Source organism: Mobula birostris, chromosome 25 (genome assembly GCF_030028105.1).
Source record: "Mobula birostris isolate sMobBir1 chromosome 25, sMobBir1.hap1, whole genome shotgun sequence".
Classification (NCBI taxonomy): domain Eukaryota; kingdom Metazoa; phylum Chordata; class Chondrichthyes; order Myliobatiformes; family Myliobatidae; genus Mobula; species Mobula birostris.
Genome location: NC_092394.1, coordinates 21,795,492 through 21,817,944, shown reverse-complemented (window position 1 = coordinate 21,817,944; position 22,453 = coordinate 21,795,492). Strand labels below are relative to the sequence as shown.

At 39.3% G+C, this 22,453-nt stretch overlaps 1 protein-coding gene across 1 annotated transcript in view; it reads right to left on the bottom strand.

Annotated features, from left to right (window-relative positions):
* Window positions 1-22,453, bottom strand: part of nsrp1 (nuclear speckle splicing regulatory protein 1) — a 55,924-nt gene that overhangs the window by 25,629 nt on the left and 7,842 nt on the right. Inside the window, exon 2 of the mRNA XM_072243058.1 lies at window positions 16,174-16,255. Within this exon, the coding sequence (XP_072099159.1) occupies window positions 16,174-16,255 (82 nt within the window). The remainder of the gene's footprint in view (window positions 1-16,173; window positions 16,256-22,453) is intronic.

Sequence of the window (22,453 nt, the reverse complement as noted above, 5' to 3'; positions counted from 1 at the left end):
TTCCTTCAGCATTGTGTGTGTGTTACTCTGGATGTCCAGCAATACAGAATCTCGTGAATAAGAACAAAAGAAATAGGAGCTGGAATAGGCTACCTGGCCTGTCTAGCCTGCTCCTCCATTGAAATAGAACACAGCTTATCTGGCCATGGATTTAGCTGCACTAACCTTCCTTATCCCCACAAACATTACCTCCCCACCTATGCAAAGATCCATCTAAGATATGGAACTACAATTAAAAGTTAGAGATAAGCATCTGAGAAAAGGAACTTGTCAACATTTCCACATGCACAGAAAACAAGAAATTAGGGATAAAAACTAAAGTGCTATAAACACCCAGTAGTCAAGCATCTGAGGAAAGAGAAATGGACCCAATGTCTGATCATCAGAATTTAGAATGAGAAAGCAAGTTAATTTTTAAGTTGCAGTGGGGGTTGAGGAAACCTTAGACAGGAAGGACAAACTCTCTTTTCACTGACACTGCATGATCTCCTGATTTTTTTTTCACTATTTTCTGATTTCTTTATTTTTAATGTCTACAGTTCTTTTCATTTCATTAGCATGAGGTGTCCACAAATTACTGTAAGCTTACACTGAAGAACACAGTTATGGTGGACAGTTTGAAGAAGATGCAGGTAACTCCTGCTCTGTCTAGTCTATTAACTGACCTCGGACTCAGGACAACTGGTGTTTACAGGATTCCCTGTGAATGCGGAGCACCATATATCAGCCAGACAGGCCCATGGAGGAAACCTACGTCAAAAAGCATAGGAGGTATATCCGCTTGGGTTACCCAGAGAAATCAGCAGTAGCAGAACACTGCATTCACAATAGCCATACGATTGATTTCGAAGATACAAAACTACTGTGCCACGTCAGTGGCTTTTGGGTCCACCTAATGAAGGAAGCCATTGAAATAAAACTAGAGGAAAAGAATTAACGAAGACGAAGGTTTCGCTCTAAGAAAGAACTAGAATTTGACTGTAAACCAAATGGCACAGTGGAAACCTAATTAGATGAGGACTAACCAATCAGAAGGGATAGACAGGCATCATCCCTAATGACGATGACAGAGTTTGTCATCAAAAGATTTGAAGATGGAAACCCGAGAAGAGTTTATTCATCATTTATGCTGGAAAAGCAATAGATCCCTTTTCAGTACACTGAAATGTCTGCCCAAAGCTAAATCTTAGAATAAATCATTAATCAGCTGTTCAAAAAACAAATTTCAGTAACAAAATAATAAAAATTCAACCATAACTTTTATAATTTTAGCTTTTATCATTTTTCAAATTTACGATTGATCTTTTTTATTCTGCTCTATTCTATGAAATAATCAAACCTATATTAAAGGCTGTTTCAAAAATGCTTGCAATCCAATCTTTACTTTCATTTTTGTAGATAGTATTTTGCCTCACCTACTTAGAAGAACACTAGTGCATCATTCACTGGAAGATCTTAAAAGAAAAATATTAACTATTGCAAAGATGGGAAGCACAAAACAACATTTGCAGAAAAAACACTAATCCTAACATTACGATTCTTTGAGAAGGATATTTGTAGCATGTTAAAGCCAGCCAATTTCTTACAACTACACCTAGATAAAATACATTTTAATAAAGAATTTTCTAAATCAAGTTGTGATTTTGCGCATGAGATAATTGTGCACTATGCAGATATTAAAATGGGATCAGCTAAATTTCTATACTGGTTCAAGATTTAATTAAATGCTTCAAGTTCTGGAATAATTCAGTACAATAAAGCAATAGTGAAGAAGACAGACAAGTGGAAGATAGCATCACCAACCAAGCATTTTAATAACACAAGTATTTATGTCAAAGCAAAATGAAAAACATAAATAAGACTTTATTTGTTTACTGCCCCGGGAATATCAAATTCATTTAATAAGTTTATGCAGCACGTTAAATGATGAAACCGATAAAAGACAAAGGCACAAAAATAATTTTTTTGCTAAATGCTATAAAATCCAATCCTATCATGATAAAACAGTTATAATCCTGCCTTCCATTTCATTGCATAGATTTGGGATTAACCCTGCTTGCCAAAGTTCCTTCATGTCCTCCTATTGCCCTCTTAATTTCTTAAATTCTCTCTTACACCCCTTATAAATCACAAAGGACTCACTCAAAACCAGAACACCTATACCTGACATAGAGTGGTGGTATGAATTTTGTGAACCCAGTAGTATTTTCTCTAGTTCTGCATAAATATGAGCTAAAACGTGATCAGATCTTCACGCAAGACCTAAAACTAGATAAAGAGAACAGAATTAAATAGGGAGGGGAGGGGAGAGAACGTCGACTCAGACCATGAGAGGCCTGCGTCGGGCATTTTCATGCCTTACAAGGTCAGAAGTAAATAAGTAACACAAAAACAGTATACTTGTTCATTTATTCATTGAAGTTGTATAATGCAACAAGACAAGAGTAAATCAACAACAGACTGGATTAAAAAGAAGAAAATTAATGTTCTGGAATGGCCGAGTCGAAGTCCTGACCTTAATCCTATAGAAATGTTGTGGAAGGACTTGGAGCAAGCAGTTCGTGGAACGAAGCCCAACAACATCCCAAAGTTGATGCAGTTTTGTAAGGAAGAATGACCTAAAATTCCTCCAAGCTGATGTGCAGAACTGATGAACAGTTACCGGAAATGTTTGGTTGAATTTACTGCTGTACTAGGGGGTCACACCAGTTACTGAAAGCAAAGGTTCACATACCTTTTCCAACAAATACATATAATATTGGATAATTATTCTTGATAAATAAATGAACAAGTATGTTTTTTGTGTTATTTATTTAATTGGGATCTCTGTATCTAGTTTTAGGACTTGCATGAAGACATGATCACATTTAGGTCATGCGCTGGTCGTGCATGCAGCCTGGTACAGCCGTTCTGATCTATTCTTACTTTCTTCTTCTTACTTTTTAATTTACGTTATTCTTTGTATTTTTTTTCTCACGGTAACACGTCGAAGCTGCACCCTCTCTAACATGCTGGTAGAGAGAGTTTTATTTGGGTTTTCTTTAGCGCTGGAAATGGTTACATCCCGACACGCGGGACAGAAGCAAGGTCGCATTGTGTATTTCAAGGACCAGCAAAGACCGGCTGGCTTAGCGAACAGAGCGGTGGACACCCCTGCTGAAATCCGGAGGAAAACAGAGGGGGATCACAAAGCCGAGAAAAGAGGACCAGGTCGAGACAACACAGACTTTTGGAGAAGGGGAGTTCGGCGGGTAATACCATTCCGACTGACCGGAAGTGCACTGAGAGCGGTAAGCGTAAAGGAGTTCGGTGCTTACTGTTCTGGCTAACAACGGATGGTGCAATCTGGGGTATATTACGATCGAGGAACGTGTTTGCAGACTGGATATTGAACTTTTTACTGTTGGACTTCGGCCACATTCCACTGTGATACAACACTTGGCGGCACGGGAGGTCGTTCCTCCCTGTGGCTATCGAACGTGCAGCTCCTCCCATGGAGGGTCAGACACCCTGAGCCAATACACTGGTCCCGGACTTATTTTCCATCTGGCATAGTTTGCATTTTGGTGTTTGATTGTTGGAGTTTTTTGTATTGCTATATTTACGCTCTATTCTTGGTTGGTGCGGCTGTAACAAAACCAAATTTCCCTCGGGATTAATAAAGTACATCTATCTATCTATCTATATCGAGACCTTTTTTTTACTGTGCTTATGGTCTGTTCTTTATCAAATTATGGTATTGCTTTGCACTGGTGTAACTATATGTTATAATTATGTGGTTCTGTCAGTGTTAGTTCTTGGTCTGTCTTGTTTTCTGTGATATCACTCCAGAGAAACATTGTATCATTTCTTAATACATGTATGCATTTCTAAATGACAATAAAAGAGGACTGAGTGTTCTCATAATTTAATCTAATATTTATGCAGAAATAGAGAAAATTCCATAGGGTTCACAGACTTTCTAGCACCACTGTACATACGGTTCCTTTGTATTCCTGATCAAACCTTCAATAAATCAAGGTTCCTTAAATTTACAATTTTGTTTCTTACCCTTTAAGGGTAATACTGGCATTGAGCTCTTGCTACCTTGCTTTTAAACACACTACCCACCTACCCTTAACCAAACGTATTGGATGCTGTTTTTCTCTCTAGCAGCTCCTCTCAATCTACTTCAGAATCAGAATCAGGTTTAAAATCACTGGCATATGTCGTGAAATTTAATGTTCTGCAGCAGTAGTACATTGTAATAAAACTCATCATCATCATATGCCATACTCTGCCAGAGCCTCAGTGACCACTTTCTTCCACTGCGATCTGTTGGCAGTCAAACCTCTTGCATCTCTGGTGGTGAGGCCGGTCCACTTCTTGATGTTGTCGATCCAGGTTGTCCTCTGTCTGCCTCGGGAGTGGCTTCCTTCTACTCTGCCTTCAAGCACAGTGCATTCCAGTGTGTCATCAGTTCTTGAGATGTGTCCAAAATAGTGAAGTTTCCTTTGGATAACAGTTTCCAGGAGTACTGGTTTCGTACCAATCTTTTCTAGGATGAAGTTGTTGGATCTCCTCCCAATGTATGACACCCTGAGGATCCGTCTGTATGTCCACATCTCAAATGCTGTCAACTTCTTTTCATCAGCTGCTTTTAGGGTCCATGTTTCACAGCCATATAGGGTTACTGGCCAGACGAGACCCCTGAGGAGGCTTATCTTGGTGTCAGTGCTCACAGATCTATCTTTCCAGTTGCCCCAGAGTTTGGTTGTGCTTGTGCGTGCCATTGCTAGCCTTTGCCTTATTTCCTTTCCGCATTCGTTTGTGTCATTTAGTTCTGCGCCAAATACATCAAGAAGGACAATTGTTTGATCTTGTCGTTTCCGATGTAGATGTCAGCTTGAATTGCAGTTTTGCTTATCACCATAACTTTGGTCTTTTTGCCATTTATCAGCGATCCAAATTCAGCAGAGACTTTTGCAACATTATTGAGTAGTGCTTATAGGTCTTCGTCTGTTGTGGCTAGAAGGGCTGTGTCATCTGCGTATCTCAAGTTACTGATGGTTCTTCCTCCTATTTTAATGCCAGTGTTGTCTGGAGTTGCCAGTCTCATGATCATCTCAGTGTAGATGTTAAAAAGGTGTGGAGAAAGGATGCGGCCTTGGCGGACTCCTTTCCCATTGCAGAATGCTTCAGTCTCGCCAGACGTGGTCCGAAGGCTGGAGGATTGCGTAGCATACAGTGATTCTAGAAGAGCCACTAGGTGTGGTGCCACGCCCAGTTGAATCATTGTCATCCACAGTTTGGTGTATTGGACAGAGTCAAACTCCTTTAAGTAGTCTATGAAGCATATGTACAGGGGGTATTCACCTCTCTCATTTTCCCCATTATTGGGCACATGTTGAAGAGCTGGTCCCTGGTACCTCGGCCACTCCTGAAGCCAGCCTGTTTGAGTGCAATTTCTCTATCTATGTACTTCTTTAGTATCTCAGGGATGATTATGAGTAGAACCTTGCTGGCGTGTGATATCAATGCAATTGTTCTGTAATTACTGCACTGCAGGAGGTCCCCTTTCTTGGGAATTGGAATGCAGGTTGATTTCCACCAGTCTGTTGGCCATTTGCCAGTCTTCCAGATGGCGCAGACAATGCGGTGCAAGGTGTGGACCATTGAGGTGTCTGTTGCTTTCAGTAGTTCTGCTGGATTGTGTTGTCTGGACCAGGTGCTTTATTCTTTTTAATCTTCTCGATTGCTCTTTCTACTTCTGATAGTAGTGGCTGTGGTTCATGTTCTAGTGTTGTCCAGTCAATGGCTTTGTCACGGTTTTCTTTCTCGTGAATTTCATAGAGTTTCTTGGTGTACTCGAGCCACCTTTCCCTCACATCTGCATCTTCTGTCAGAATTTTCCCTTCGTCATTTTTGATTACACCAATTCTTCGTGTGAAGGTGCCAGTAAGTTCTTTAACTGCAGCATAAACTATCTTGCTGTTGCCTTTGTTGGCCTCATTTTCCATGTTGGAGCACAAGAAAAACTTCACCTCATTGATGAAATTGGCAGAATTGGCTGCGATATCATTGGAATAACAGAGATCAGATCGTCTGACAGAGGTCACTTTACAACAAAGAATAGCTACACAATGTACTAGTCCGGATCTTAGAAAGGAGGAAGAGCAGGTGTTGCGTTCATCTTGAAGCAAGAAATAGCTAAAGCAGTACTAGGCTACAACCCACTGAATGAATGACTAATGTCCATCTGCATACAATGCAAGCCTTTCCCAATCACACTCATTGTCAAGTACTCACTAACTAGTGATGCAAAGGAGGAAGAGCATGAGGGACACTACAACAACTTGCAAGGTCTCATTGATGATACTCCGAAAACTGATGTTGTGCTCATTTTAGGTGATTTCAATGCAAAAGTAGGTCAAGCATCTCTGAATAAGGAAGTCATGGGAAACAACGGTTTAGGAACACCAGATGAACGGGGGACACAGCTAGTTGAGCTCTGTCAAGAAAACCACCTCTGTATAATGAACGCAACACACATCAAAGTTGCTGGTGAACGCAGCAGGCCAGGCAGCATCTCTAGGAAGAGGCACAGTCGACGTTTCGGGCCAAGACCCTTCGTCAGGACTAACTGAAGGAAGAGCTAGTAAGAGATTTGAAAGTGGGAGGGGGGGAGGGGGAGATCCAAAATGATAGGAGAAGACAGGAGGGAGAGGGATGGAGCCAAGAGCTGGACAGGTGATTGGCAAAAGGGATATGAAATGATGCTACAACTGTCTCCATGCCATACATCATGAACAGTTGCCCAACAGAGAGCAAACAGGTGTTGATGCCAACCTGTGTCTCTGGTTGGAAAACATACTGGACCATGAAAGGACCAATCTGCGCAAAGGAATTATGAAAGTGACAAAAGCAGTGGTCCTACAGTTTTTGTAAGTAACATATCTACGAAAGCTTCTGATACATTAATCAGGCAGTTACTCGCAAAACATGCCTTGGTTTCAAGCTGGAAGAGAATTCAAGGAGCTTGAGAAAAGTTGCAAGCATTCGGCTTTTGTGAGTATAAAGAACCAGAATCTACTCTGCATGCATGAACTTCAAGTGGGAGCTGTTTGTAAAAGAATCAAAGCCCAGCTAGATGAATGGAAGGCCAAAAAGAAAGGAGTCAATGGAGATACAAAAACAGAATTTGTCAGATGAGGAAACCAAAAGGAGAGATCAGATCGTAAATTGAGCAATAGAAGTATTAATAAGAAAATACTCCAGTGAATTAAATGCACCCTCCCGAAATCAAGATGCACAAACTAGACAAAGAAAAAGGAAGGAGAAAGGTGTCAGAGCTGTCAGAACCACTTCCTGCAGTCTCAAAGTCAACTCATACAACCACCATGGAGGAGGCCCCAGAACCTGAATTAGTTTTCACAGCCACGTCTCATCTAACCTCCCTATTTAGGAAAGAGGTCATCCCACAGGAGTGAAAAAGCCTCCACAGGATTTAAATTAAAAATGGACAATGCTGTGGAAGTCTGTATCATAGCTGCATTATATAGTATACTGTGTATCTAGTTGAGATACATTCTCAGTTGAGTTGGAGTTCATAGCTAACCAGGGAGCAGTGCTGTGTATTTAATATTTCAGAAATATTTGAGTAATCTTGTAATGGTTGATTAAGAATTTTTGTTTACTTAAATAATTATGGGTTATGTGTATAACTACATGAATTGCATATTGTATGTCAGCACACTACTATGTGATACATGCCCACCTCACTTAAAGTAAACATGAAGATAGACTCACATTTCAGACTCCCATGTCTTCCTTTGAAATAGTTTAATGTTTTGAAGTTACAAAACATAACACTGTGGGTCTCCCAATGAGGAAGTCAAGGATCCAGTTGTAGAGCAAGGAACAGAGGCCCAGGTTTTGAAGCTTGTTGATTAGTACTGCGGGTACGATGGTGTTGAATGTTGAGCTGTAATCAATAAACAGCAGCCTGACATAGATATTGCTATAGTCTAAATGGTCCAAGGCTCAGTGAGACTGCATCTGTTGTAGACCTATTGTGGTGATACGCAAGTTGCAGCAGGTTCAGGTCTTTGCTTAGGGAGTTGATAATGGCCATCGCCAACCTCTCAAAGAACTCTATCACAATAAATGTGAGTGTAACTGGGCAACAGTCACTGAGACAGCTCATCCTACTCTTCTTGGGCACTGGTATGACTGTCACCCTTTTGAAGCAAATGGGAACTTCCAACTGCAGCAGTAAGATTAAAGATGTCCTTGAACACTCCCGCCAGTTAGTTGGCACAGGTTTTCAGTGCCCTGCCAGGTACACCATCTGAGCCTGACGCCTTGCCAGAGTTCACCGTCTTGAAAGATGTTCTGAAGTCGGGCTCCAACACAGAAATCACAGGGTCAACAGATGCTGCAGAGATTGGCACAGGTGTAGTTTTACCAGGTTCTGCTTTTTACTTTTAAAATCAGTCTTCCCAAATATAAGATCTTAACTCTTGGGCCAACCATTCTTTTTTACCCGCAGCTGCCTTGAAGTTTTACTGAACCTTGTCACTGTACCCAGATGGTTTCTCTATACACTTCTACCACTTGCCCCAATCTCTAGGATAAGGTTGAGTACAGCCCCTTTCCTAGCAAGACTCTCTACACATTGGTTTAAAACTGCTCGAATGCATTTTACAATATCCATCCTTCTAAGCCCCTGTCTACTACTGAATATCAGCAAAGAATCCAGTGTCATTGAAATTCTCAAGCACATATTAAGTTTATGAAAGTTTAATTTCTGGTGCTTTAAAATTTACACTAAATCTATTCCATCTTGACTCCTCTCTTTCATTTCCTCTCACAAAACATGAATGATAAACATAAACAAGTGTGTAGTAATAATAGTACAACACAATAGGGGCCAGCTTTGAATACCAAGTGACACCAGGTATCATATTTCACAGGAAATGAAATTCCTTACCACAAAATTTCTTATCTATATCACTCACAATTTATTACAAAGCTAATGAAGTAATTTTTTTTTGTCAGAAGAACTCAACTTATCTTTTCAAGATACCATCAATCCAAAGGCAGTATTTTATTGGATTTTGGGAACTATAAGCCACAGCTATCATTAGTACAAAGAAAGGCAATTTTCTTATTCAACTAATACACAAATTATTAGCTTGTTTGTTCAAAAATTTGGAAAGTTTTTAAAAAAAAAACTAAATACAACTTGTAATATGACATACATAGTAAAAAGAGCAGAGCGGGAAAAAATCAAGTCCCCAGCACTAAAAAAATTATTCCTCAATAAGGAAGAAAATAAAGCAGACAATACAGGAATTTAGTAGTGAATCAATTTATTTGTTTCAATGATCATGAAGAACTTAAGATCAGCTCACGGCCATAAATTAAAACTATTTTCACAACTCAATCTTCTTCCTTTGTTTTTTTGTTTTCATCTGCAGTTTTAAACACCACATTCAGAAGGCAGAGCCTGTGCCAAGCTTAAAGGGAACTTGTCTGCTTAACGCTTTACTAGAACAGAATGACTTCCAAAGGAAGCAAATTCATTCTATGCTAATACAGGTCCGCAATCCCTTATCCAAAATTCTTGGGGCCAGTTGCATTTCAGAATTCAGAATTTTTCGGATTTCAGAACCTCCTCCCCACCCCCGATACCAAAAAACATACATGCTCAAGTCCCTTATTTAACCTGTCTCAGTGCAGTGGACTTTAGGACCCAGTGGCGCACCAAACCTACGCACATCCTCCCGTATACTTTAAATCATCTCTAGATTACTTATAATATCTAATACAATGTAAATGCTATGTAAATAATTGTCATACTGTATTGTTTAGGGAATAATGACAAGAAGAAATTTTATTTCCAACGAAAACATTCAATAAAATATAAAAGTATACAGCTTCAAACTAACCAAATCAAACACATGGTAAATGACTTATTGGAATAAATGTAGAACGTCACTGTCACTATAAAACTTCAGTAACTTGTCTTTGTTTATTTAAATCATATACAGTGGTAGTTCCGACACTATTTTCTTCAGTAAGATGCCGCACACACACACACCACGATCAAGCTTCTGCAATAACTCCACTTTCTGCGTTATTGGTAATGATAGATGCTTCCTTCTCTTTTTCTCATTGTTACCCATAGGGGTATCAGCAGCTCCTTCTGACATTTTCACAGTGAAATTAAACACAAAGTCAACAGTGAACACAAAATATCAGCGAACAGCAAATGCACATGTAACCAGTATGAGCGCTAAGCCACGACTGATGTCTGGTCGCCTCTGCTATTGCTGTAACGTCACACCTGAGTGACGTCAGCTGTTGGCGAAAAAAAACTTCAGTTTTCGGAGCTTTTTGGATTTCAGAATTTCGGATAAAGGAATGTGCACCTGTATGTTGATGGTAAAACTTTTTAAATCTATCTCAGAGAGTACTCCAAATTACAAGTGCCAATAAAACGAAAATCATAAAACTACAAATGCCAGATATCTGGAAACATGTTGGAAACACAAAGCAGGTCAATCAGCATCTATGGAAAAGGAAGTACAATGCATTCCATTTAATTGGGCCATCAGTTGATCAGGGCAGCCACTTAATGTGGGAAACTCTTAAAGAACAAAAACTAATCGAGAAAATAGCCAAGATTCCTTTAGTTTATTTGGGACACTATGCCACTTAATTGGGGCAGAAGACTGTTGTTGAACAACTTCTAACAAGCGTTAGACCAATTGACTTGTGTGGCCATTAATTACAGCAAAGAGTTTTCAGTTAGTATCAATTGTGTGTGCTTATGTTCAAAAAGCAGTGATTTTTGTCACTGATTATTGGTAGAAATAAACACTACGTCAATTCAGAACTATTTTGCTCATAATAGTTTTAAGCATTCAGACTTGAAGATGCCAGAAACAGCCAGGAATGAAAATGAAATGATTTCACTACTTCAAAAAGTTAGGAAGTACAAAGAATTTGAAGGTATTGACAATCTTCTTGAGTGTTCCAATGAAAATGCAGATTTGGAGGATGATATCATCAATAGCATTCTATGAAGGTAGCCTATTTTCTACACTAGGTGTCTGCACTGTATTTTTTTCTTTTCTGAGGCCCTCCATTGGTCGCGGTCAACCATGGATATTTCACTCTAGTTGTCTACGTTCAGTTGATACGCAAACCAGTACACAAACCAGAGCAGTTAGATTTGGAGAGCAAGTTGTTGCCCATGCAGTAGGCTCCCCCTCTCCATGCAACTGATGAATCCAAGCAAACAGCAGAGACCTTCCCTCTTTTTCGAGGTACTCGACAAGGCTGTCCTCTTAGTCCTTTATTATTTGATACTGCATTAGAACCTCTTGCAATTGCCATTCGAGAATCTCCAAATATTACTGGGATAACTCGGGGCTTAAAGTCCCATAAAATATCAACTCTATGCTGATGACTTACTTTTATATATTTCTAATCCTCAAAAATCCATCCCTGCTGTTTTAGATTTATTAGCACAATTTAGTCTTTTTTCAGGTTATAAATTAAATCTTAGTAAGAGTGAACTTTTCCCGATTAATAAACAACTTCCCTTATATCACAACTTTCCGTTTAAATTCATTAATAATTATTTTTCATATCTTGGGATTAAAGTTACTTGTAAACACAAAGATTTATTTAAGATTAATTTTTTACCCTTAATTGACCATATTACTCAACTTTCATCTAAATGGTTTCCATTATATTTAACTTTGATTGGTCGTACTAATGCAGTTAAGATGTTTTTTTTGCCAAAATTTTTATATATATTTCAGGCATTACCGATTTTTCCAAAATCTTTTTTTTGATAAAGTTGACTCAAAAATTTGGGCTAGCGATTCCTATTTTAGGTAACATATTTTTCCCTCCCTCTTTCACGGATCGTGCGTTTCAAATTTGGAAGACTAAGGGTATTTCACGGTTTTTGGATTTATTTTTAGATGGTTCCCTTATGTCTTTTGAACAATTATCTAATAAATATAATTTATCAAGAATACATTTTTTTCAGATATCTACAAGTTAGGAATTTCCTAAGTACTATACTCTCTTCCTTTCCAATGCTTCCTCCTACATATATTTTAGATACTATAATTAACCTTAATCCATGTCAGAAAGGTGCATCGGCTATGATTTATAATATTATTATGAAACTTAGGAAAGCTCCATTTGATAAGATTAGGGTAGATTGGGAACAGGAATTGGGTTCTATCATTTCCGTGGATGACTGGGGGCAGATTTTACAATTAGTCAATACTTCCTCTATCTGTGCTAAACATTCCCTGATTCAATTTAAAGTTGTTCATAGAGCACATATGTCCAAAGATAAATTAGCTCGTTTTTATTCTCATATTAATCCTTTTTGTGATAGATGTCTGGGGCAGATAGCCTCTCTAACTCATATGTTTTGGTCTTGTCCTACTCTGGAAACTTTTTGGAGAGACACTTTTAATATTATCTCAAAGGTATTGAATATAGATATTTCTCCTCACCCTATTACTGCTATCTTTGGATTACCTAAAACTTCCAGTAATCTTTCTCCTTCAGCCCGTAGAATGATTGCATTTCTTACTTTAATGGCGAAAAGATGTATCTTACAACATTGGAAAGAGCTTAATGCTCCATCTACCTTTTTTTGGTTTTCTCAGACGATATTATGCTTGAATTTGGAGAAAATTAGAAGCAATCTTTATGATTCCTCACTTAAATTTGAACAGACCTGGAGATCTTTTATTCAATATTTTCATTTAATGTAATTTTTTTTTCTTCCCCTTTTTGCTCCATATTTATATTCCCTTCTTGTTCTTTTCTACTGTTTTTAATGGAGGTCGGGTTTGAGGACGTGATTTTAAGTCTTTTAACTCTACTTGTTTCCAAGTTAGCCCATTGCTTTGCCTTGCTTTTAGTTTAGTTGCACGGTGGTTTTTTTGGGGTTTTTTTTGGGAGGGTTCCTTTTTCTATTGATATATATATATATAAAAATTAGCATACTATTATGTTACCTTATTATTTTATGTTTAAATTACATTGTATCATTTCTTTTCTGTTTTAATATCTCCTGTAATTTTATTATATTCTAACAGTGTATTAGTGCCTATATGGCTTACCTTTTGTATACTTATTTAATAAAAAGATTTTAAAAAGAAACAGCAGAGACCAATAGTTCGGCACCAGCAGCGGCTCAGGAGTCGCCAGTCAACGTTGACAAATGTAAGACCACCTTTGGGACTCAAGCTCCGGATTTTCTTTAAGGTTTACTCCCAAAGCCTTCCCCACGAGTGGCTATAATCACAAGGCAGCAAAGGCTTGAGGTCAGAGTTTTCCTCAATTAAATGGTACTTTGATTTTTTAATACCTTTTTATACTATTTCCATGAAGCTTCAGCTAATTGTGGCAGCCACTTAATTAGGCCAAAATGTACTGGTCCCGGTGTGTCCCAATTAACCAGAATCCAACGTAGTTAACATTGCTACTTAAAGACCCTTTCACATTTCTTTCAAAATTTCATTGTTCATTATTTGTTCTATAAGAAAGATCTGTTAGGTTCTGTGTTTCAATATTAGATGCTTCATTAGATTATTCTTATGAACAAGCTTCAACCTGAAATGTTTGCTGCTTGAACTGCAGCATGAGTAATGCCCTGGTAAAGGTTTCACAGCTAACATTGTAGGATATTTCATTTAATGGTCTTTCTGTCAAAGCCATGTTTGGGTTATTGTTAGAGATAGCAGGTGCTGAGGAATGTGAGCCATCCAATCAGGAGAGAGGGTTGGGGGAACAGGGTTTTTTTTTTGTGCCTGACATCAGTGTGAGCCTTTGTCTTTGTTCAGTGGGAGATGAAGAGAGAAGATGCTAGAGAGAACTGATCGTAGGATTCGATCCAGTGGGGACCGCGACGAGTGAGTTTCTTGGCACTGAGTTGGGAGACTGCCAGTGAGGGCTATCGAGCCATTTCCTGAGATGCCCAGGAAGCACGTTCCTTGCATTTTTTGCTTTAATTGAAGACATCAAGTACTTCTTTAATATCCAAAAGTTAAAGTAAAGAAACTTTTGAAGCAGATATGAATGGGATGGTCTAATCTCCCAACAGTGTCCAAACCCCACTAAGGGTTATTTCAGTGGTTAAGATTTGGAATGTAGTAGAGGATGGAGGTCACAGGGTGGGCGGGTAACAAATTCAATCCAAGTGTTCATAGGCCGGCTGGTGGCGCAGTGACATCAGCGCCGGACTCCGGAGCAAAGGTTCCCAAGTTCGAATCCGGTCGGGCCGCTCCCGGGCACGCTTTCCATCCCTGCCGGGTTGAGTGTCGAGCTCGCAACTCAGCCTTGTTAAAAAAAAAATGCGCTGTGAGGAGGACGTGGGGGACCACTTACAGAATCTTTCCTCCAAGACAACCACTTGAAAAAAAAGTGGTCGCCAAGGCTTTGGCACAGTATGGCACACAAAAAAAAAGTTCGTAAGAGGAGTGATAGTACTCAAAAGAAAAAAAAAGTTTGCAAGGCTATAGGTAGAATGTGGAGGAAAAGGACTAGATTAGTCCTGCATGGAGCTCAAAGTTCAAAGGTTCAAAGTAGATTTATTATCAAAGTACATATATGTCACCATATAGTAACTTGAGATTCATTTTCTTGCAGGTATTCACAGTAGAACAAGAAATAGAATAGAATCAACGAAAAACTACAAAGACTGACATCACTATGCACTATACCTCGTTTCTTCCTTCAGTAGTCAATAATCAGCTACTTGGTTTAGCTGACACAGAGTGAGAGAAGTTGTTATTGTGACACCATTTAGCCTCATTTGCAGTCTCACTCCTATATGCTGATTTGTTACCCTCTCTGATTCGATCAGCAACAGTGGTGACACCAGCAAACTAGAATATGGCATTGCAGTTTTACCTAGCCACACAGTCAAATGTATAATGCAAGCAGGGCAAGAGGCCAAGTACACAGCCTTGTAGTGTAGCTGTGCTGATGGTGATGGAGCTGGTACTGATTCCATAGGATCAACAGCCTTTACGGAAAAATGAAGAGCCTTTTCCTCTTCTGTGATACTGTCTTGGAACCCCTCAAAATCCACTCTTAAGCCATTCACATATCCACATGTTGAGAGATTCACAGAAAGAGTTGCAGAAATTACCCTGGACTCGCTGTTACATCCATTACTGATCCTAAAATAGAAATGCTAAATGTAGAATATAATTACAAGTTACTTAGTAAGATTAGGTCAGGAAGAAATAGATTCAAACTTGTGCATGAAATTTGGGGTTTATTATCTGGAAATTATGATACGCATAGAGTTGTAATTCAAATTCCCAAAGCAAGATGAAAGCCTCAGTATCTGTTAAGAAGCCATCAGATATTGAAATTGAGAATCTGTGAAAGATCTTTCTGCAAACATAAATGATGGATATTGAAGAGAGTGATCTTCTTGTAGTTAACTAATGTAAATATTGTCATTTTTTTAAAAAAATCACCTCAAACGTCATGTAGGATAAGCAAAAATAAGTTTAAGGAATCAATAGTATAAATTGCACATGCTGTTCAATGGATGATGTGGGTGGGTAATTTTTATAAATATACTCCATTCATTCTAGAAGAATTACCAGTTTTCACTAAGGAAAAAATACTTCTTTTAAAAATTGAGCTTGAGTTCTAAAGGAGTATTATCTGGAGGTTTATTTTCAAAGAACAGAACTGAAAAGTCAGTATTTCATTTGCAACACATGCTTTGGCCAACACAATTGGAGAATAAACCCACTTAACAGCTCAGAGCAGCATAATGTCTCTTACCTTGATGATAGGCTTTTCCTTTTGAAATTTCATAGGTTATAGTAGAATCCCATGCACGATCTAATAACTTTAAAAAAAGGACTGTTTGCCCTATCTCAATTGCTGCACATGCATAAGATAAAGGTTCAAACTATACTGCTTTGAAATTACTTTTGCACATTAACAAACTGCCATATCAAAGTTTGAAAAGAGTGCATTTTTATTGCTAATACATTCAAAAAGAATAGGTAAAATTTTAAGTTAATTTCAAATAATTTTATGTACTTTTTTTTCAGTGTGAACCATTTTGCACTTGTTAATAGAAAATGAAATCAATTGTTATATGGATATTATGTAACTTACCTCATCATCTGAGTCATTGAAAATAGAATGTTTTGACAACGCCAAAGTATTCTGCTTTGCCTTGGGGAGAATAAGCCCATATCTGTGAAGAGGAAAACAAAATGGTTTGGTAATATGCACTCTTACTCCCCCAAAATCTAAGTATCCATCTAGATCTATTGGATCACCAGCAACTGCCTTGGATATAGCCAATAAACTACTCAAGGAATCATATAGCAGATAAATAGTCCATCTGTCCCACTGTGTTTATGCTGATCAAGTATCTATCTATATTGATAGGTGGTTAAGAAGGCATAAAGTGAGTTGGCCTTCATTAGTCAGGGGACTGAGTTCAAGAGCTGTGAAGTGACGTTGGAGCTCTACAAGACTCTGATTCAACCACACTTGGAATATTGTGTTTAGGTCTGGTCACCTCACTACAAGAAGGATGTGGAAGCTTTAGAGAGGATGCAGAGGAGACTTACCAGCATGTTGGCTGGGTTAAGAATGCATATCTTATAAAGAAAGGTTGAGCGAGCTAGGACTTTTCTCTTTGGAGCGAAGGTGATGAAAGGACTTGATAAAGTATACAAGATAAGAGGCAGAGATAGAATGGAACCAACACTTTTTACCCCAAAGCAGCAATGGCTAATATGAGAGGACATAATTTGAAGGCGATTAGAGGACAGTATAAGGGGAGATGTCAGAGGTAGTTATTTTTATAAACAGAGACAGTATTGAGTGCATGGAACATACTGCTGGGGTGGTGGTAAAGCAGGGGTTCCCAGACTTTTATGACATTAACCAAGGGGTCTGTGAACTCCAGGTTGGGAACTCCTGTGGTAGCGGCAGATATATTAGGGATATAGTTACTCTTAAATAGCCACATGGATGATAGTAAAATGGAGGGCTTTGTGGGAAAGAAGGGTTAGACTGATCTTGGAGTAGGCTAAAAGGTCAGCAGAACATCATTGGCCATAGGCTCGATATTGTGCTGACCAGTTATGTTCTATGTACATTAATCTGATTTATCATAGCCTACTATGCCTTGGCAAATCAAGAGCTTGTACAAATGCTTTTTTTTTTTAAATATTGAGAGAATACTTGCCACCATCTTCTCAAGCAGTGTTTCAGAATGCAGCCACTCTTTGTGTGAAAGAAATGTACCTTAGGTCCCTTCTAAACCCATTATTCCTCCCCCTAAACTGATGTCCTCTGTTCCTATACATATCTGCTGTTGGGGAAGTCATATCTGTCCCATCTATGCTTTTTATAATTTTGTATACACCCATGTCATCCCGTGCATTTGTCACTCTTTCTCTGCCACCTGTTGTACATCCCTCCCACAGCGTGCCACCCTCGCTCGCCACTCCCAACATCCTTATCTCCCGCTGTCTGCTCCTCATTGACAAATACAGTACTGTGGAAAAGACTTAAGCACCCTAACTACAGTTGCAAGAAAAAAGTTACGAACCCTTTGCAATTACCTGGTTTTCTTCATTAATTACTCATAACCTGTGGTCCAACCCTCACCTAAGTCACAATAATAATAGACAAACAATCTACCTAAACTAATAACACACAAACAATTGTACTTTTCATGTCTTTATTAAATATATTGTTTAATCATTCACAGTCCTGGTTAGAAAAAGTATGTGAACCCTTGTATTTAATAATTGGTAGAACCTCAGCAGCAATAACCTTCACCAAATGTTTCCTGTAGCTGCTGATCAGATTTGCAAAATGGTGAGGAGGAATATTAGACCATTGCTCCATAAAAAAACTGTTTCAGTTCATCAATATTTCTGGGATACCTTGCATGAACAGCCCTCTTTGGGTCATGCCACAGCATCTCAATTGGGTTAAGATCTGGACTCTGACTTGGCTATTCCAAAACATGAATTTTCTTCTTTTTGAACCATTCTGTTGATCGTTCTGCGTTTCTGATCATTGTCTTGTTGCATCATTCATCTTCTATTACACTTCAGGTCACGGACAGTTATCCTGACATTCTCCTATAAAATGTCTCAATACAATTTTGAATTCATCGTTCCCTCAACGATTGCAAATTGTCCAGCCCCTAAAGCAGCAAAGCAACCCCAAAACATGATGCTCTTTCCACCATGCTTCAGTTGGGATGACAATTTTGTGTTGGTGTGCAGTGCTCTTTTCCCTCCAAGCATAATGGTGTGTATTCCTGTCAAAAAGTTCAACTTTTGTCTCATCTGTCCACAGAATATAGTCCCAGAAGCATTGTCTGAAATCCAGGTGGTCTTTCTGCAAACTTGAGGTGGGCAGCAATATTTTTTGGAGAGAAGTGGTTTCTTCCATGGTGTCCTTCCATAAACACCATTCTTGTTCAGTGTTTTTCTTAATAGTGGACACACGAACAGAGACTTTAGCAAGTTCTAGAGATTTCTGCAGATCTTTTGCTGTTACCCTTGGATTCTTTTTCACCCCCTTTAGCATGGCATATTGTGCTCTTGGTTTGATCTTTGCAGGACACCCACTCCTAGGGAGAGTAGCAACAGTAGGGAACTTCCTCCATTTGTGGACAATTTCTCTAATCCTAGACTTGTCTTTAGAAGTGCTTTTGTAGCCTTTTCCAGCTTCATGCATCTCTGTAATTCTTCCTCTAAGGTCCTCTGGAAGTTGTTTTGATTAAGGGACGGTGCACATAAAGAGATCTTTCTTGAGACGAGCAGGCTCTGTCAGTAACCTACCTTTGTGTGTGGTTTTTTTTATAGGGCAGGGGACCCTACAATCCACATCTCCAATCTCATCTCAGTGATTGGAACACCTGACTCCCAATAGCTTCTGTAGAAGGCATTACCCCAGAGGTTTACATACTTTTTTGAACCTAGACAGTGATTGTTTAAATGGTTTACTCAGTATTGATGAGCAGAAGTGTAAGTGTTTGTGTGTACAGGTCCACAATCCCTTATCCGAAATCTTTGGGGTCAGTTGCATTTCGGAATGCAGAATTTTTCGGATTTCAGACCCCCCCCCACCCCCAATACCAAAAAACATGTATGCCCAAGTCCCTTATTTAACCTGTCTCAGTGCGGTGAACTTTAGGACCCGGTGATGCACCAAACCTATGCATATCCTCCCGTATACCTTAAATCATCTCTAGATTACTTATAATACCTAATACAATGCAACTGCTATGTAAATAGTTGTTATACTGTATTGTTTAGGGAATAATGACAAGAAAGAATTTTATTTCCAACAAAAACATTCAATAAAACATAAAAATATACAGCTTCAAACGAACCGAATCAAACACATGGTAAATGACTTATTCGAATAAATACAGAATGTCACTGTCACTATAAATCTTCAGTAACTTGTCTTTCTGTTTATTTAAATCATATACAGTGGTATTTTCTTCAGTAAGACGCCGCACAGACACACCACGATCAAGCTTCTGCAGTAACGCCACTTTCTGCGTTATTGATAATGACAGATGTTTCCTTCTCTTTTTCTCATTGTTACTCATTGAAGTATCTGCAGCTCCTTTTGACATTTTCACAGCGAAATTAAACACAAAGTCAACAGTGAACACAAAATATTAGCGAACAGCAAATGCACATGTAACCAGTTCGAGCGCTGAGCCACAACTAACGTCTGGCGGCCTCTGCCAGCGCTGCCACGTCACACCTGAGTGACGTCAGCTGTTGGTGAAAACAAAATTCGGTTTTCGGAGCTTTTTGGATTTCAGAATTTTGGATAAAGGTATGTGGAACTGTATTAGCTTAGGCAGATTGTGTTTGTTTATTATTGTGACTTAGATGAAGATCAGACCACATTTTATGAGTAGTTAATGCAGAAAACCAGGTAATTGCAAAAGGGTTCACAAACTTTTTCTTGCAACTGTACGCACAGTATTCACCCAAGACTTCTGCACAGTACTGTACCTCTATCAGGATCACTGCGAGCCCTCTTTGCTCTACAGGAAACAAGCTCAGCCTTTCAAGTCTCCTCATAACTGAAACATTCCATCCTAGGCAACATCCTGTGAAATCTGGTCTGCATCCTTTCCAGTGCCATCATCCTGGTTCCATAATATGTAGACGATATCACACAATATTGTGGTTGCAACCTAACCAATGTTTAATAAACTTGTATCAAGGACTCCTTGTATTTATGTTGTTCACCTCAGCTACTGTAATAAAACCAAGCATCTCCTTATGAAGTCACCTTCAGGGATTGTGGATTTGTACACCAAGAGTAGTGTAGCAGTGACAATGGTGCTATTACGGCTCGGGGTGTCCGTGTTCAGAGTTCAATTCTGGTGCCATCTGTAAGGAGTTTGTACATTCTTCCTGTGACAACGGTTTCCTCTGGTGCTCCAGTTTTCTCCCACATTACAAAAACATAACAGTTATTAGGTAATTGGTCATTGTAAATTGTCCTTTGATTAGGCTGTTAAATATGTGGGTTGCTGGGTGGAGCGTTTCATTGGGCTGGAAGAGTCTGTTCTGTGCTGTATCTCACATCAATCCACACCTATCAGGATTAAGTACTAATTTGCCATCTGATCAATAACATTCTTTAGCTTAAAACTACTCTCCTTACTATTGATACTCCCAGCAATTTTCATGTGATCTGTAAACTTACCAATCATTCACTCTACATTGACATCTAAGAGTTGAAAGAGGAACTAGGTTATAGTACTAGGGAATTTCAACTGCTCATAACTTGGATCATTTTACAGTGAAAGGATTAGATAGGGTGGAAAGTAGTGGATATGGCCCAGTCCATTACGGGTAAAGCCCTCCCTACCACTGAGCACATCTACACAGTGCACTGTCGTAGGGAAGCACCATCCATTATCATGAGCACCCCACAAACCAGGCTGTGCTCTCTTCTCTCTCCTTTCATCAGGAAGGTAGTACAGGAGCCTCAGAACCCATATCAACAGGTTCAGGAGCAGTTATTACCCTTCAGCGACCAGGCTCTTGAATCAGAAGGGACAACTTCACTTGCCTCATTTGCTGAACTGTTCCCACAACCTATGGATTCACTTTCAATGACTTTTCATGTCAAGCTATCAATATTTATTGTTCTTTTTCTTTCGTATTTACATGGTTTATTGTATTTTGCACATTGGTTGTTTGGCTGTCCTGTTGGGTGTGGTCTTTTATTGATTCTACGGTATTTCTTAGATTTACTGTTACTAGTTAAAGTTAAAGTCTGTCCCGAGCCTTATATGCTCATCAGGCCTGTGTTTATGCCAGTTTCCATGGCGAGAAGCAACTGAGAGTACGAGACTACTCCCCCCCCCCCGATAGGACGCCAGTCTATCGCGAGGTTAACCCCCAGCATTTTGCTGGTACCCATGTTCAGCTGGGTGGACTGGAGCAGTGTGTGGTTAAGTGCCTTACCCAAGGACATAACACTTTGCCTCGGCTGGGGCGCGAACTCACAACCTTCAGATCTCTAGTCCAATGCCTTAACCGGTTGGCCACGCACCACGATTTACTGTTATGCCCACAAGAAAATGAATCTTAGGGTTGTATATGGCAACGTATATGTACTTTGATAAAAAGTTTACTTTGAACTTTGAAACCCACACTATCACAGGAAGAGTGTACGAACTCGTTACAGACAGCAGCAGAAATTGAACCTGGGTCATTGGCGCTGTAAAGCGTAGCATGAACCACTGCACTATCATGTCTTCCAGTTGAAGTGCCACCTCAGCCATTATCACTCATTACTGCAGCAATGGCCCCCTTGATTCATGTAATGACCCCTCCTCCTTTACATCTCTCCCTATTATGCCTGAAAACTTTATACCTTGGAATGTTGAGTTAAACTTCTTTCAGCCACATCTCAGTGATGGCAGCAACACTCTTCTCCCACATGCTAATCAATGCTCTAGTCCTGACGAAGGGTCTCGGCCCGAAACGTTGACTGTACCTCTTCCTAGAGATGCTGCCTGGCCTGCTGCATTCACCAGCAACTTTTATGTGTGTCGCTTGAAATTCCAGCATCTGCAGATTTCCTCCTGTTTCCAATATAAAGCTTGTCTGACCTACCAGTTCTTTGATTAAAATTGAGCCATTCATCCTATGTGCCTTCCCACATGGCTGTCCTGATGACAGAACAAACCTAGATTTTCTTTTATATTTAACAGGATCTTACCCAAAACTGTACAGCTACTGTCCCATTTCTTAACAAATCAGTTTAACCGCCCCCCCCCCGCAGCAAGGATATTAGAGAAGGTGCAGCCCATTCACTCTCTTTTCTCTTTCACCAATCAACTCATCCCCTCCCCCCTCCCAGTTTCACCTAT